At 45.0% G+C, this 16855-nt stretch overlaps 2 protein-coding genes across 3 annotated transcripts in view; both read left to right on the top strand.

Moving 5' to 3' along the window:
* Positions 1-6451, top strand: part of LOC120039491 (microtubule-associated protein tau-like) — a 111572-nt gene extending 105121 nt beyond the window's left edge. For both annotated transcript variants that reach the window (XM_038984903.1, XM_038984902.1), the window contains 4 exons: positions 2829-2921; positions 4554-4635; positions 5163-5275; positions 5579-6451. In XM_038984903.1, the coding sequence (XP_038840831.1) occupies positions 2829-2921; positions 4554-4635; positions 5163-5275; positions 5579-5794 (504 nt within the window). In that variant the 3' untranslated portion in view covers positions 5795-6451. The remainder of the gene's footprint in view (positions 1-2828; positions 2922-4553; positions 4636-5162; positions 5276-5578) is intronic.
* A 3273-nt stretch (positions 6452-9724) lies between these two features.
* Positions 9725-16855, top strand: part of LOC120039489 (protein unc-80 homolog) — a gene marked incomplete at its 3' end in the record, with an annotated part of 71924 nt that continues 64793 nt past the window's right edge. Inside the window, exons 1-3 of the mRNA XM_038984900.1 lie at positions 9725-9816; positions 10471-10519; positions 11061-11217. Coding sequence (XP_038840828.1) covers positions 9725-9816; positions 10471-10519; positions 11061-11217 — 298 coding nt within the window. The remainder of the gene's footprint in view (positions 9817-10470; positions 10520-11060; positions 11218-16855) is intronic.

Below are 16855 nucleotides of genomic sequence, written 5' to 3'. Positions count from 1 at the left end.
AATACCCCGTTCAAAGGCACTTATATATTTTTGTTTTGCCCATTTACCCTCGATATTGCACACATAAACAATCCATGTCTCAATTGTCTCAAGTTTTAAAAATCCTTCTTTAACCTGTCTCCTCCCCTTCATCTCCATTGATTGAAGTGGATTTAACAGGTGACATGAATAAGGGATCATAGCTTTCAACTGGATTCACCTGGTCAGTTTATGTCAATGAAAGAGCAGGTGTTCTTAATGTTTTGTACACTCAGTGTACATAATATGATTATTAATCCAAATAAATATCAACATACAGATACTGTACACATAATGTAAATGCAATTATTTGCAACGTATGAACATACGGACACGATTACACGAAGCACTGCATGACCAGCCGTCACGTAGAAACAATATGATTATCATTCTACGTAAATATCGATATACAGGTACTGTACGTACTAATGTCAATGCAATACCGGGCGGCAGGTAGCCTAGCGGTTAAGAGTACCGGGCGGCAGGTAGCCTAGCGGTTAAGAGTACCGGGCGGCAGATAGCCTAGCGGTTAAGAGTATCGGGCGGCAGGTAGCCTAGCGGTTAAGAGTATCGGGCGGCAGGTAGCCTAGCGGTTAAGAGTACCGGGCGGCAGGTAGCCTAGCGGTTAAGAGTATCGGGCGGCAGGTAGCCTAGCGGTTAAGAGTATCGGGCGGCAGGTAGCCTAGCGGTTAAGAGTACTGGGCGGCAGATAGCCTAGCGGTTAAGAGTATCGGGCGGCAGGTAGCCTAGCGGTTAAGAGTATCGGGCGGCAGGTAGCCTAGCGGTTAAGAGTACCGGGTGGCAGATAGCCTAGCGGTTAAGAGTACCGGGCGGCAGGTAGCCTAGCGGTTAAGAGTACCGGGCGGTAGGTAGCCTAGCGGTTAAGAGTATCGGGCGGCAGGTAGCCTAGCGGTTAAGAGTACCGGGCGGCAGGTAGCCTAGCGGTTAAGAGTATCGGGCGGCAGGTAGCCTAGCGGTTAAGAGTATCGGGCGGCAGGTAGCCTAGCGGTTAAGAGTATCGGGCGGCAGGTAGCCTAGCGGTTAAGAGTACCGGGCGGCAGGTAGACTAGCGGTTAAGAGTACCGGGCGGCAGGTAGCCTAGCGGTTAAGAGTACCGGGAGGCAGGTAGTCTAGCGGTTAAGTGTACCGGGAGGCAGGTAGCCTAGCGGTTAAGAGTACCGGGAGGCAGGTAGCCTAGCGGTTAAGAGTACCGGGCGGCAGGTAGCCTAGCGGTTAAGAGTACCGGGTGGCAGGTAGCCTAGCGGTTAAGAGCGTTGGGCCAGTAACTGAAAGGTTGCTGGTTCGTATCCCTAGAGCCAACTAGGTTAAACATTGGTCAATGTGCTCTTGAGCAAGGCATTTAACCTTAATTGCTCATGTAAGTCGCTCTGGAAAAGAGTGTCTGTTAAATGACAATAAAATCAATACAAATAAATACAAAATTACACATTGAGCTATTCACACATTTTATAAAGAGGCATATACAGTTTTTTGTTGGTTTTTAGATTGAGATTTTAAACCAGAAGGTGGACTTGTTTCATCAAAGTGTGGATCCAAGGATAATCTGAAGCACTCTCCCTGTGGAGGCAATGTATGTACTGCTCTGCTTTCTCTCCATTCCTGCCTGGATTTTCCTCTCTTTTATCTGGCTTTTTCTCAACCCTTTCTTTCAGATGGGGTCCCCAGTCCATTTTCTTGCCTCTGGTTTCATTGGTACTGTGTATTTCTCTAATTGATCTGTTAGTCAGTCTGTATTGAGTGTGTGCTTCATGTACCATGGTAATTCTCTTCAAAACAGGGTACATTTGAGTAGCAGAATGATGTCAAAACGACAACATGTTGATATCCCACATTCCTATTATATTATATCTATGTCCTCTAACTATGTCCTCCTACTATGTCCTGCTGCTATGTCCTCCAACTATGTCCTGCTACTATGTCCTCCAACTATGTCCTCCAACTATGTCCTCCAACTATGTCCTGCTACTATGTCCTCCAACTATGTCCTGCTACTATGTCCTCCAACTATGTCCTGCTACTATGTCCTCCAACTATGTCCTGCTACTATGTCATCCAACTATCTCCTCCAACTATGTCCTCCTACTATGTCCTCCAACTATCTCCTCCTACTATGTCCTCCAACTATCTCCTCCAACTATCTCCTCCAACTATGTCCTCCTACTATGTCCTCCAACTATGTCCTCCTACTATGTCCTCCAACTATGTCCTCCTACTATGTCCTCCAACTATCTCCTCCTACTATCTCCTCCAACTATGTCCTCCAACTTTCTCCTCCAACTATGTCCTCCTACTATGTCCTCCAACTATGTCCTCCTACTATGTCCTCCTACTATGTCCTCCAACTATGTCCTCCTACTATGTCCTCCAACTATGCCATTGGAGAATGAATGAAGGAATGAATTGATGGATGGATGAATGAATGAATGAATGGTTTAATTAATGTATGGATGGGTTAATGAATGAATTAAGGAATTAATTGATGGGTTAATGAACGAATGAATGAATTGATGGATGGATGAATGGATTAATTAATTAATGGATTAATTCATGTATGTATGTATGTATGGATGGATGGATGGATGGATGGATGGATGGATGGATGGATGGATGGATGGATGGATGGATGGATGGATGGATGGATGGATGGATGGATGGATGGATGGATGGATGGGTGAATAACTGACTGAATGGGCTTGCGAGCTAGCGAATAAACCACGGAACGAACTCATTCTAATAGACAGAGGAATGAATGTCTGAGTGTTACAGAGTATGGATGCTGTCGTCCTCAGGTCTTCATTCCAAGTGTTAAACTGGACTTTAGCCATGTCCAGTCTAAGTGTGGCTCCCTGGACAAAATCCAGTACGCACCCACCGGGGGAAACGTGAGTGTCTCAACACAGTGTGTTTACACACCCTGCTCTAACCAACCGCTCACTCACTAACCAACAGGCATGGATGATAGTGAATCATGGTATCACTGTGACAGTGTTTTCTATGGATGGTGAATGGTGGTGAATCATGGTATCACTGTGACAGTGTTTTCTATGGATGGTGAATGGTGGTGAATCGTGGTATCACTGTGACAGTATTTTCTATGGATGGTGAATGGTGGTGAATCATGGTATCACTGTGACAGTGTTTTCTATTGCTTTGCTTTGCGTCTTGATTAATAAAGACATGGCGATTTGGCTTTTTAATCACATTCCTTACTCAGTTTTCAGTTTAGTCTTGGCACAAAGCACAGCTACCTAACCTCGTAGTGGTTTTCAGTACAGTACCCTGTCTGTGCATACAGGGTCATCAAAAACTATCCTAAAAGAGTATTTTAACATAGTCCTTTCAATAGTCTTTTAACATAGTCATTTACCATAGAGTTTTAACTGTATGTATCCTGTCACACCAGCCAGAGACGTCACTCAAAGGACATCTGGCCCACCCACCTATTGTTCATCTAGCATCATGGACTGTATCAAAATAAACACTGAAGATCAATTAAAACACCTGTTCTCTGACTTGTCACTTAGCACTGGTGTTATCTGTGATGTAATCAATAGCCACATTCCAGAAGGTCTGCAAAGCTGACATCTACCCAGGCGTAGTGAAATTTGGTTCTGACTGCTTTGCAGATTGTCTGGAACATGGCCAAAGTGTTTAGTGCTTGTTGTTGTGTTAGTGTCTGCTTTGATGCTCTAGATTGACTGGTTTCAGTTGATTGTGTGATGTCAGTGTCGTCTGGTGTGATGTCAGTTTCGTCTGGTGTGATGTCAGTGTCATCTTGGGTGATGTCAGTGTCGTCTGGTGTGATGTCATTGTCGTCTTGTGTGATGTCAGTTTCGTCTGGTGTGATGTCAGTTTCGTCTGGTGTGATGTCAGTGTCATCTTGTGTGATGTCAGTGTCATCTTGTGTGATGTCAGTGTCGTCTTGTGTGATGTCAGTGTCGTCTGGTGTGATGTCAGTGTCGTCTGGTGTGATGTCAGTGTCGTCTGGTGTGATGTCAGTGTCGTCTTGTGTGATGTCAGTGTCGTAGTGTGTGATGTCAGTGTCGTCTGGTGTGATGTCAGTGTCGTCTGGTGTGATGTCAGTGTCGTCTTGTGTGATGTCAGTGTCATCTTGGGTGATGTCAGTGACGTCTTGTGTGATGTCAGTGTCATCTTGTGTGATGTCAGTGTCATCTTGTGTGATGTCAGTGTCGTCTGGTGTGATGTCAGTGTCGTCTTGTGTGATGTCAGTGTCGTCTTGTGTGATGTCAGTGTCGTCTTGTGTGATGTCAGTGTGATATTGTGTGATGTGTCACAGATTGATGATGTCATTAATCTGTTGAGTGCTACTTTCTGTTCTTCCTTAAATGTATGCATTTTTATTCATAATCTTTAATTGAAGATAAATAGGATACCGTAAATGATGGTAAATTCGCATCATTTCAAGGTATTGTCCTACGGCCCTTCAGATCTAAAATGTGGCAGTCCCTTCCCTCAGTGCAGTATAAGACAGTGTCTGAATACACCTCTCGCAGGTCCACATCACCACCAAGAAGATAGACCTGAGCCACATCACCTCTAAATGTGGATCAATGTCCAACATCCGTCACCGGCCAGGTAATCAGCACTTTTTTAGTTAATTCATTAATATTGAGTGATTATCTAATAGAGAGTGTATTCAAATCTTTTGGATGAACAGGGTATAAGAACAATACATTTCTAGTTACACTTTCATACATTACATTTTTATGCTGTACCTCAGACAAGTCACTAACTGTAGTTTAATTAGCAATGGAAGATTAATCCTACAGGCATTTTGTCCTGTGTAGTTACATAGTTCACCTACTGCTTCTGTTTATGTGAGTATCGATTCATTCATATTCTTTACTTCTCTCTTCTCCTCTCTCCTCTCTTCTTCTGTTCTTCTCCTCTCTCCTCTCTTCTTCTCTTCTCCTCTCTTCTTCTCTTCTTAACCTCTCTCCTCCTCTATTCTCCTCGCTTCCTTCTCTTCTCTTCTTCTCCTCTCTCCTCCTCTATTCTCCTCGCTTCCTTCTCTTCTCTTCTTCTCCTCTCTCCTGTTCTCTTCCTCTCCTCTCTCCTCCTCTATTCCTCTTCTCTCTCCTTCCTCTCTACATCTCCTACAGGGGGTGGTAACGTGCGTATTGAGAGTGTGAAGCTGGACTTCAAGGACAAGGCCGAGGCCAAAGTGGGCTCACTGGCCAACGCCAGTCACACCCCTGGGGGAGGACAAATCATGGTGAGACAGTCTACAGTAAAAGGACAGTACAGGGTCATGTTCATTAGGCACCAAACAGAAGAAAACGGACTGAAACAGGGAGGGACTACCTGGACTTTTCCAATAAGAAGCTCATTTTCGTTGGCGATTGCAAAATATTTTAAAACATGTTGAGTTGCGTGCCCTAATGGACACGGCCCAGGTTTACATAGATGGCTTAGTGGTTTAGAGCATGGTGGCAACAGCAAGGTTGTGGGTTTGATTCCAACATGGCCATGGTTAACCCTCTCCCCCTCTCTCTCTCTCTCTCTGTCTCTCTGTCAGATCGAGAGCCACAAGCTGACGTTCCGTGACACGGCCAAGGCGCGCGTGGACCACGGGGCAGACGTTATCACCCTGTCCCCAGGTGGCACGGGGGGCACATCCCCCCACCGTCTCAGCAACGTGTCATCCACGGGCAGCCTCAACCTCCTGGACTGCCCCCAGCTGTCCACGCTGGCCCAGGACGTCACCATGGCCCTGGCCAAGCAAGGCTTATGAGCCTCCTGCCTCCTCCATCGCCCCTGGTTCCTGGTCCTCCATCTCTCCCTGGACCTCCTGGATCCCTTGGACCCCCTGGTCTTAACATCCCCCTTTAACATTTCTCCGTCGGCCCTCCACTGCAACAACCCGTCCCCCAAGATAAGAAACCAGACGACTGTGATCAGAGTATCAGAGTCCATCCTCCATCATTCCACTCCCCCTCTCGCTCCTCCATAGGAAAACATGCTATTTAAACTACCACCACCAGGGGGATTTTAATGACTGACTCTAGGATGTATGTTCTTCTTCTTTCTGTTCTAAGGGATGTGCCCGACTCTGCTAGGGTGTGTTGTGTTGTTCTTTTGGCTTCTTTTCATTCCATGTTGAACTTTCTTTGGGACAGTACTGTAGATGGCCAGTGTGCTAACTAGCTAAGGCATTGAAACAGGTACAGGGATAGTGTTGATAGGGTATTATCGGTTATCTAAGACTTTACAGTGATTCTTATTGTGTGGCAATGATCTCAAAGACATTCCATTTAGCCTAGGATATTAAGCGGCCCAGCCTGGTTTCATTCCCAACATACACTATATATACAAAAGTATGTGGACACCCCTTCAAGTTAGTGGATTCGGCTATTTCAGCCATACCCATTGCTGACAGGTGTATAAAATTGAGCACACAGCCATGCAATCTCCATAGACAAACATTGGCAGTAGAATGGCCTTACTGAAGAGCTTAGTGGCTTATAACATGGCACCGTCATAGGATGCCACCTTTCCAACAAGTCAGTTTGTCAAATTTCTGCAATGCCAGAGCTGCCCCGGGCAATTGTAAGCACTGTTATTGTAAAGTGGAAACGTCTAGGAGCAACAACGTCTCAGCCGCGAAGTGGTAGACCACACAAGCGCACAGAACGGGACCACCAAGTGCTGAAGAGTGTAGCGTGTTAAAATCGTCTGTCCTCGGTTGCAACACTCACTACCGAGTTCCAAACTGCCTCTGGGAGCAACTTCAGCACAAGAACTGGTCGTCGGGGGCTTCATGAAATGGGTTTCCATGGCCGAGCAACCGCACACAAGCCTAAGATCACCATGCTCAATGCCAAGAGTCTGCTGGAGTGGTGTAATGCTCGCCGCCATTGGACTCTGGAGCAGTGGAAATGTGTTCTCTGGAGTGATGAATCACGCTTCGTCATCTGGCAGTCCGATGGACCAATCTGGGTTTGGCGGATGCCAGGAGAACGCTACCTTCCCCAATGCACAGTGCCAACAGTAAAGTTTGGTGGATAATGGTCTGGGGCTGTTTTTCATGGTTCGGGCTAGGCCCCTTAGTTTTAGTGAAGGGAAATCATGACACTACAGTATACAATGACATTCTAGACAATTCTGTGTCCAACTTTGTGGCAAGAGTTTGGGGAAGGCCCTTTCCCGTTTCAGCATGACAATGCCCCTGTGCACAAAGCGAGGTCCATACAGAAATGGTTTGTTGAGATCGGTGTGGAAGAACTTGACTGGTCTGCACAAAGCCCTGACCTCAACCCCATCGAACAACTTTGGGATGGATTGGAACGCCAACTGCGAGCCAGGCCTAATCGCCAACATCAGTGCCCGACCTCACTAATGCTCATGGCCGAATGGAAGAAAGTCCCTGCAGCAATGTACCAACATCTAGTGGAAAGCCTTCCCAGAAGAGTGGATGGCTGTTATAGCAGCAAAGGGGGGACCACATCTAGATTTGGGTATGTCATTTTAGGTGAACATTTAAAAAAAGAGGTTAATGCCCATGATTTTGGAATGAGATGTTCGATGAGCAGCTGTCCACATACTTTTGATCATGCAGTGTATATGATCCAGTATCCCAGGTCCTGTATGTGTCTCGTAGACAGGAGGCTGTTACGTTTGTGAACAACAATTAATCTACAACAATTCAATACAAAACGTTACAACTGTAACGGTAAGAAATGGCTGTTCAGACAAGCTTGTTTCAATTCATTGGCAGAAAATGTGATGTTTTCTATTAGAATTGATTTTGTTTTAGTCATGTGACTATATGACTTCATGATGTCATTTGCTGAATTATTGGACAAAATTTGGTTTTGTTGAGTTTTTTTAATCTCATTAATAGTGCAAATGGTAGTGTTGATGTCACGGTGGCTGAACTAGCACATGCTGTGGCTACACATTGCAGTCATGTCAAGTTACAATGCTATAAAATCCTAGCTTTCCAATAGACCTCTTCCACAAGCCATCAGGCTGCTTTTCTGCTTCAGTGATGTGAGCATTCATTTTACATACAGTAGCTCTGTTTTTTTCACGAAACAGTCGCTATTATGCTGATGATTATGCTGACAAAAGCCAGTGAGTGACCTAATAGCACAGAGTTATAGACATAAAAGATCTAGAGAGTGAACACTGTAGCTAGGGACTATACTGTGTCTATTCAGTGAACACAGACTATAACCGCTTTGTACCAGCCTTAGACTAACACGTTTGCTTCCAATAAGCCTTTCTCCTACGTTTAGAGTAGCAAGAACATGGACCTTGAATGAGCTAAGGGCCTGCAGTCGCTTGTGTAACTACGCAGAAAGTGTCTGAAGCTTTATATTTAAATAAACATTCCATGAAAATAGCAGCTATGGTGTACACTGTGAAAATGTCCCGGTCGGATCGTACGGACGGGACTTTCTAAGGAAAGGAGGTTCAAGTAATGAAGGGATGTAGTGGAAGGAAAAGGAAGTCGTTCTCAACTTGTACGTGTTTGATAAAAATGTTCTAGCTTATTTTTATCTGTCGCCATTTGTGATACCCTCCCTCCCACCCCCAATTTACACATGTTGGTTACCCTTCAGTGTTTTTCTCAAACCCGTTCTTCCCTCCTCCTCCCACAACCCTTTGCCTGTTTAAGTGTATTTAAAGAGACCATGTAGATGTGCACACTTTCCAATGTTTGAAACAATGCTGTTGACAAAACACAGAATAATAACAACAGGAATAAAATAATAAAATGAATGAAATACATTCGTTTGAAACATTTTCTGGATCTTCCCAAAAAGAACGAGCTGTTTTTAAAATGCTGTCATAAATGTGTCTGCGTTATGTTATTGGGACTGTGAGGGCTAGATTGCATGCTACTGAGAGAATGACAGAATGACAGACAGAGAGAGAGAAAGAGAGAACAGAGAGGACAGGGAAGAGATTATGTAAAGGGTAATTCATGTCATTTGGGAAGGCTAACTGCATGCAACAGATGTTGTTGGGCCAAAAGGTTGTGCCCGTCAGAACACGGTCGTGTTTTTATTGTATTAGATAACGCGTTTAATAGATGATGTACGTTCTGGTCGTCTACACGCCCCACAGCGCTGTACAGCCAACCAATACTCGTAATTGTGTGAATATCACTAGAAGGTATTTGTGGGTTATTTTATTCCCCTTTAGTGACGTGTCATACCATGAAATGTTAATGTAATCAAAACAGGGGTGGGTTTTATTTCAACGTAATTGAACAACCTGTTGATGTTATTCATATGGGGATAGATTAAATATGTGTGGAGAAATACTCCAGCCTGAATGTGCCGCATGCTGTGTGTAAACCGATTCTGCTTTTATATTGGTGCTTTTCCTCGTCGTTTAGCCTACTGTTCCCAGGAGCCGACCTGATCATACTTATGTTGTTAAGGAAAACCTCTGTTCTTACTTCCTAGTAGTCGTACTGCGTTTTTACAGCAGCCCCCCCCCCCCCCGTCGCTGTGTGATAAATCACTCTGCCGTTCCCCGCTGCCGCTGCTCCGAAGGTGGTGCTGAAACCATATAGATCTCGCTCTGTTACCTCTACCACCGCCGACATTTGCAGCCATTTTACACAAGCCGAACGGAATCATGTCGTGAGGCATCACATCACCTGGGACGCCCGGACCCAGCTACGTTTGGACCGCGGCAAGTCGACAAGATGGTGAAGCGGAAAAGCCTGGATGAGACCGACACGGAGTGCGGCAAGGGTATACCGTTCCCGATCCAGAACTTCTTATGGAGGCAGACCAGGTTAGTGTCGTGACAGCCATTGATAACAGGTGTTTGCCGCTGCTCAGAATATACGGGGGTGAGATTATATGTCAACCAAGCTAACTCGCTCCCTTAGGTTATACATTAAAATATGTGTTACATCTGTATAGAAGGTTTTTATGTGAGTGTCAATCATTTGACTCCTTATACACCCATTGACAGGGTTGTCATATCAGGCTATGCGTCAGTTCATTTGGTTAGGCTATTGTAGCCTATTCAATACATCCAAACATACAACAAGATGAAAAGAAAAAACCCTGAGAAAAACAGATAGTTCTCGTTCTAGAGGAGGGGGAGGGGCAGGCTAAGATGTCACACCTGTAGACATGGTTGGGAAAAGGTGAAGGTGATTGCCTTATCATGCATCCGCTGTAACCTACGGCTGAAGCCATCTGCCATGTATACAGTATGCTCACTGTTATTTCTAGAGGTAGGGCTAGGCTATGAGCGGTATAAGAGATCATATTTGATCATTTGGATGACACCACTGGCCACTTGCACGAAGACGTGTGGCGGTCTAGCTCCAACATTTGCGTCACAGCCTATTCAATTTACCCTATGTAGCTAATGATATTATTTTCAAACAATGATGTAATGAAAATTAAACACGCCCCAATGTTTTCATGATTGCAGCGCGTTTCTGAGGCCGAAGTTGGGGAAACAATACGAGGCATCTTGTGTGGTAAGCCATTTTCTCAATGCAATAGTTATGATTACAATGAATCATCGCTCCGCTTCTCCCGCGGCCTCACCGCACCGGCGAATTAGGGGAGCATTTTCCAATTGCATTTAGCGGATTGGAGTTTGTTCTGTTCTATTCTGTACCTTTCCCGTTTGGTTAAACTGTTATTACTATGAATTGTAGCTAGTTCAAACTCATCTTTATATTGAATCTATACATTGTAATAACACGTCTTTGAGTGTATGACCAAATAGTAAATTGGGCAATAACTCAGGCTTGCTGCTTTCTCCAAGGCATATTACTTTGCTTGAGGACACATATGGGCCACATCCACTGGCATTCAATGGCCCTTCAGTTTCTGGCTCAGAGTCTCACTGGCCCATGTTCATGAAGCATTTCCAAGTAGGAGTGCTGATCTAGGATCAGGTTTACCTTTTACATAATAACAAATAAGATTACATGGACAGGGAGACCTGATCCCAGATCAGCACTCCTACTCGGAGACATTTAATGAATACGGGCCACTGTGTCTCTCTCCTAGTCCTTTGAGCGGGTGCTGGTGGAGAACAAGCTCCACGGGCTCTCCCCGGTGCTGTCCGAGGCCATCCAGAGCATCTCTCGCTGGGAGCTGGTCCAGGTCGCCATGCCCCACGTGCTCCACTGCACCGCCATCCTGCTCTCTAACAGGAACAAGCTGGGTAAACACACACACACACACACATGGACGCAGACACGCACATGCATGCACATGTATACAGTAATAAACACACACATTCAGTAATGCATACAGTAATACACACACACATACAGTAATACACACACAGACACGCATACAATAATACAGACTGGCATACAGTAATACAGACACGAATACATGCATACAGTAATACAGACACGGATACAGTAATACAGACATGCATACAGTAATACAGACACACATACAATAATACAGACTGGCATACAGTAATAGAGACACGAATACATGCATACAGTAATACAGACACGCATACAGTAATACAGACACGCATACAGTAATACAGACACACACAGACAGGAATACAGTAATACACCCCCCCCCCCCTCCCACCACACACACCCATGTATCCCATCACACCAATCAAACACTAATCTCTGACCCAGGGATGTCAAACTTTGCCAACTCTGCCAACCCGGATGTTCTAGCCGTGTCTGAATCCTGGCTTAGGAAGACCACCAAAAATTCTGACATTTTCATCCCTAACTACAACATTTTCAGACAAGATAGAACGGCCAAAGGGGGCGGTGTTGCAATCTACTGCAAAGATAGCCTGCAGAGTTCTGTCCTACTATCCAGGTCTGTACCCAAACAATTTGAACTTCTACTTTTAAAAATCCACCTCTCTAAAAACAAGTCTCTCACCGTTGCCGCCTGCTATAGACTACCCTCTGCCCCCAGCTGTGCTCTGGACACCATATGTGAACTGATTGCCCCCCATCTATCTTCAGAGCTCGTGCTGCTAGGCGACCTAAACTGGAACATGCTTAACACCCCAGCCATCCTACAATCTAAGCTTGATGCCCTCAATCTCACACAAATTATCAATGAACCTACCAGGTACCACCCCAAAACCGTAAACACGGGCACCCTCATAGATATCATCCTAACCAACTTGCCCTCTAAATACACCTCTGCTGTTTTCAACCAAGATCTCAGCGATCACTGCCTCATTGCCTGCATCCGTAATGGGTCAGCGGTCAAACGACCTCCACTCATCACTGTCAAACGCTCCCTGAAACACTTCAGCGAGCAGGCCTTTCTAATCGACCTGGCCGGGGTATCCTGGAAGGATATTGATCTCATCCCGTCAGTAGAGGATGCCTGGTTATTTTTTTTTAAATACCTTCCTCACCATCTTAAATAAGCATGCCCCATTCAAGAAATGTAGAACCAGGAACAGATATAGCCCTTGGTTCTCTCCAGACCTGACTGCCCTTAACCAACACAAAAACATCCTATGGCGTTCTGCATTAGCATCGAACAGCCCCCGTGATATGCAACTTTTCAGGGAAGCTAGAAACCAATATACACAGGCCGTTAGAAAAGCCAAGGCTAGCTTTTTCAAGCAGAAATTTGCTTCCTGCAACACAAACTCAAAAAAGTTCTGGGACACTGTAAAGTCCATGGAGAATAAGAACATCTCCTCCCAGCTGCCCACTGCACTGAAGACAGGAAACACTGTCACCACCGATAAATCCACTATAATTGAGAATTTCAATAAGCATTTTTCTACGGCTGGCCATGTTTTCCACCTGGCTACCCCTACCCCGGTCAACAGCACTGCACCCCCCACAGCTACTCGCCCAAGCCTTCCCCATTTCACCTCCCAAATCCAGTCAGCTGATGTTCTGAAAGAGCTGCAAAATCTGGACCCCTACAAATCAGCCGGGCTAGATAATCTGGACCCTTTCTTTCTAAAATTATCTGCTGAAATTGTTGCCACCCCTATTACTAGCCTGTTCAACCTCTCTTTCGTGTCATCTGAGATTCCCAAAGATTGGAAAGCAGCTGCGGTCATCCCCCTCTTCAAAGGGGGGGGACACTCTTGACCCAAACTGCTACAGACCTATATCTATCCTACCCTGCCTTTCTAAGGTCTTCGAAAGCCAAGTCAACAAACAGATTACCGACCATTTCGAATCCCACCATACCTTCTCTGCTATGCAATCTGTTTTCAGAGCTGGTCATGGGTGCACCTCAGCCACGCTCAAGGTCCTAAACGATTTCTTAACCGCCATCGATAAAAAACAATACTGTGCAGCCGTATTCATTGACCTGGCCAAGGCTTTCGACTCTTTCAATCACCACACCCTCATCGGCAGACTCGACAGCCTTGGTTTCTCAAATGATTGCCTCGCCTGGTTCACCAACTACTTCTCTGATAGAGTTCAGTGTGTCAAATCGGAGGGTCTGTTGTCCGGGCCTCTGGCAGTCTCTATGGGGGTGCCACAGGGTTCAATTCTTGGACCGACTCTCTTCTCTGTATACATCAATGATGTCGCTCTTGCTGCTGGTGAGTCTCTGATCCACGTCTACGCAGACGACACGATTCTGTATACTTCTGGCCCTTCTTTGGACACTGTGTTAACAACCCTCCAGGCGAGTTTCAATGCCATACAACTCTCCTTCCGTGGCCTCCAATTGCTCTTAAATACAAGTAAATCTAAATGCATGCTCTTCAACCGATCGCTGCCTGCACCTGCCCGCCTGTCCAACATCACTACTCTGGACGGCTCTGACTTAGAATATGTGGACAACTACAAATACCTAGGTGTCTGGTTAGACTGTAAACTCTCCTTCCAGACTCACATCAAACATCTCCAATCCAAAGTTAAATCTAGAATTGGCTTCCTATTCCGCAACAAAGCATCCTTCACTCATGCTGCCAAACATACCCTTGTAAAACTGACCATCCTACCAATCCTCAACTTCGGTGATGTCATTTACAAAATAGCCTCCAATAGCCTACTCAATAAATTGGATGCAGTCTATCACAGTGCCATCCGTTTTGTCACCAAAGCCCCATATACTACCCACCACTGCAACCTGTACGCTCTCGTTGGCTGGCCCTCGCTTCATACTCGTCGCCAAACCCACTGGCTCCAGGTCATCTACAAGACCCTGCTAGGTAAAGTCCCCCCTTATCTCAGCTCGCTGGTCACCATAGCAGCACCCACCTGTAGCACGCACTCCAGCAGGTATATCTCTCTGGTCACCCCCAAAACCAATTCTTCCTTTGGCCGCCTCTCCTTCCAGTTCTCTGCTGCCAATGACTGGCACGAACTACAAAAATCTCTGAAACTGAAAACACTTATCTCCCTCACTAGCTTTAAGCACCAGCTGTCAGAGCAGCTCACAGATTACTGCACCTGTACATAGCCCATCTATAATTTAGCCCAAACAACTACCTCTTTCCCTACTGTATTTATTTATTTATTTTGCTCCTTTGCACCCCATTATTTCTATCTCTACTTTGCACATTCTTCCACTGCAAATCAACCATTCCAGTGTTTTACTTGCTATATTGTATTTACTTTGCCACCATGGCCTTTTTTTTGCCTTCACCTCCCTTATCTCACCTCATTTGCTCACATTGTATATAGACTTATTTTTCTACTGTATTATTGACTGTATGTTTGTTTTACTCCATGTGTAACTCTGTGTTGTTGTATGTGTCGAACTGCTTTGCTTTATCTTGGCCAGGTCGCAATTGTAAATGAGAACTTGTTCTCAACTTGCCTACCTGGTTAAATAAAGGTGAAATAAATAAATAAAAACTTATTTTGCCCCGCGGGCCATACTTAAACGTCAAAATGTGTAAAAAAAGAGTCCTCTATCTGTCACTTTTGGAATTTTTGATGCTCCCTGACTGTCTAGCTTTCGTATCGATAACTGTTATCAAGCTGGACAGAGTGAAGAGACTATAAATGACTGTTATCAAGCTGGACAGAGTGAAGAGACTATAGATGACTGTTATCAAGCTGGACAGAGTGAAGAGACTATAGATGACTGTTATCAAGCTGGACAGAGTGAAGAGACTATAGATGACTGTTATCAAGCTGGACAGAGTGAAGAGACTATAAATGACTGTTATCTAGCTGGACAGAGTGAAGGGACTGTAGATGACTGTTATCAAGCTGGACAGATTGAAGAGACTGTAGATGACTGTTATCAAGCTGGACAGAGTGAAGAGACTATAAATGACTGTTATCAAGCTGGACAGTGAAGAGACTATAGATGACTGTTATCAAGCTGGACAGAGTGAAGAGACTATAGATAACTGTTATCAAGCTGGACAGATTGAAGAGACTGTAGATGACTGTTATCAAGCTGGGCAGAGTGAAGAGACTATAGATGACTGTTATCAAGCTGGACAGAGTGAAGAGACTATATATGACTGTTATCAAGCTGGACACAGTGAAGAGACTATAGATGACTGTTATCAAGCTGGGCAGAGTGAAGAGACTAAAGATGACTGTTATCAAGCTGGACAGAGTGAAGAGACTATAAATGACTGTTTTTAAGCTGGACAGAGTGAAGAGACTATAGATGACTGTTATCAAGCTGGACACAGTGAAGAGACTATAGATGACTGTTATCAAGCTGGACAGAGTGAAGAGACTATAGATGACTGTTATCAAGCTGGACACAGTGAAGAGACTATAGATGACTGTTATCAAGCTGTGAAGAGACTATAGATGACTGTTATCAAGCTGGACAGAGTGAAGAGACTATATATGACTGTTATCAAGCTGGACAGAGTGAAGAGAATATATATGACTGTTATCAAGCTGGAAAGAGTGAAAAGTGATCAGACCCATTAACTTTTTCCACATTTTGTTACATTACAGCCTGATTCTAAAATGGATTAAATTATGTTTTTTCCTCAACAATCTACACGCAAAACCCCATAATGCCAAAGCAAAAACAGATTATTAGAAATGTTTGCAAATGTATTACAAATAAAAACAGAAATACCTTCTTTACATAAGTATTCAGACCCTTTGCTATGAGACTCGAAATTGAGCTCAGGTGCATCCTGTTTCGATTGATCATCCCTGAGATGTTTCTACAACTTGATTGGAGTCCACCTGTGGTAAATTCAATTGATTGGACATGATTTGGAAAGGCACACACCTGTCTACGAGGTCCCACAGTTGACAGTGCATGTCAGATCAAAAACCAAGCCATGAGGTCGAAGGAATTGTCCGTAGAGCTCCGAGACAGGATTGTGTTGAGGCACAGATCTGGGGAAGGGTACGAAAACATTTCTTCAGCATTGAAGGTCCCCAAGAACACAGTGGCCTCCATCATTCTTAAATGGTAGAAGTTTGGAACCACAAAGACTCTTCCTAGAGCTGGCCGCCAGGCCAAACTGAGCAATCTGGGGAGAAGGGCCTTGGTCAGGGAGGTGACCAAGAACCCGATGGTCACTCTGATAGAGCTCCAGAGTTCCTCTGTGGAGATGGGAGAACCTTCCAGAAGGACAACCATCTCTGCAGCAATCCACCAATCAGGTCTTTATGGTAGAGTCGCCAGACGGAAGCCACTCCTCAGTAAAAGATACATGACAGCCTGCTTGGAGTTTGCCAAAATCCACCTAAAGGACTCTAAGACCATGAGAAACAAGATTCTCTGGCCTGATGAAACCAAGATTGAAGTCTTTGGCTTCAATGCTGAGCGTCACGTCTAGAGGAAACCTGGCACCATCTCCACAGTGAAGCATGGTGGTTGCGGCATCATGCTGTGGGGATGTTTTTCAGCGGCAGGGACTGGGAGACTAGTCAGGATCGAGGGAA

Source organism: Salvelinus namaycush, unplaced genomic scaffold, assembly GCF_016432855.1.
Source record: "Salvelinus namaycush isolate Seneca unplaced genomic scaffold, SaNama_1.0 Scaffold275, whole genome shotgun sequence".
NCBI classification, from domain to species: Eukaryota; Metazoa; Chordata; class Actinopteri; order Salmoniformes; family Salmonidae; genus Salvelinus; species Salvelinus namaycush.
Note: the sequence above shows the minus strand (reverse complement) of the source record. Positions and strands in the feature narration are given on the sequence as shown.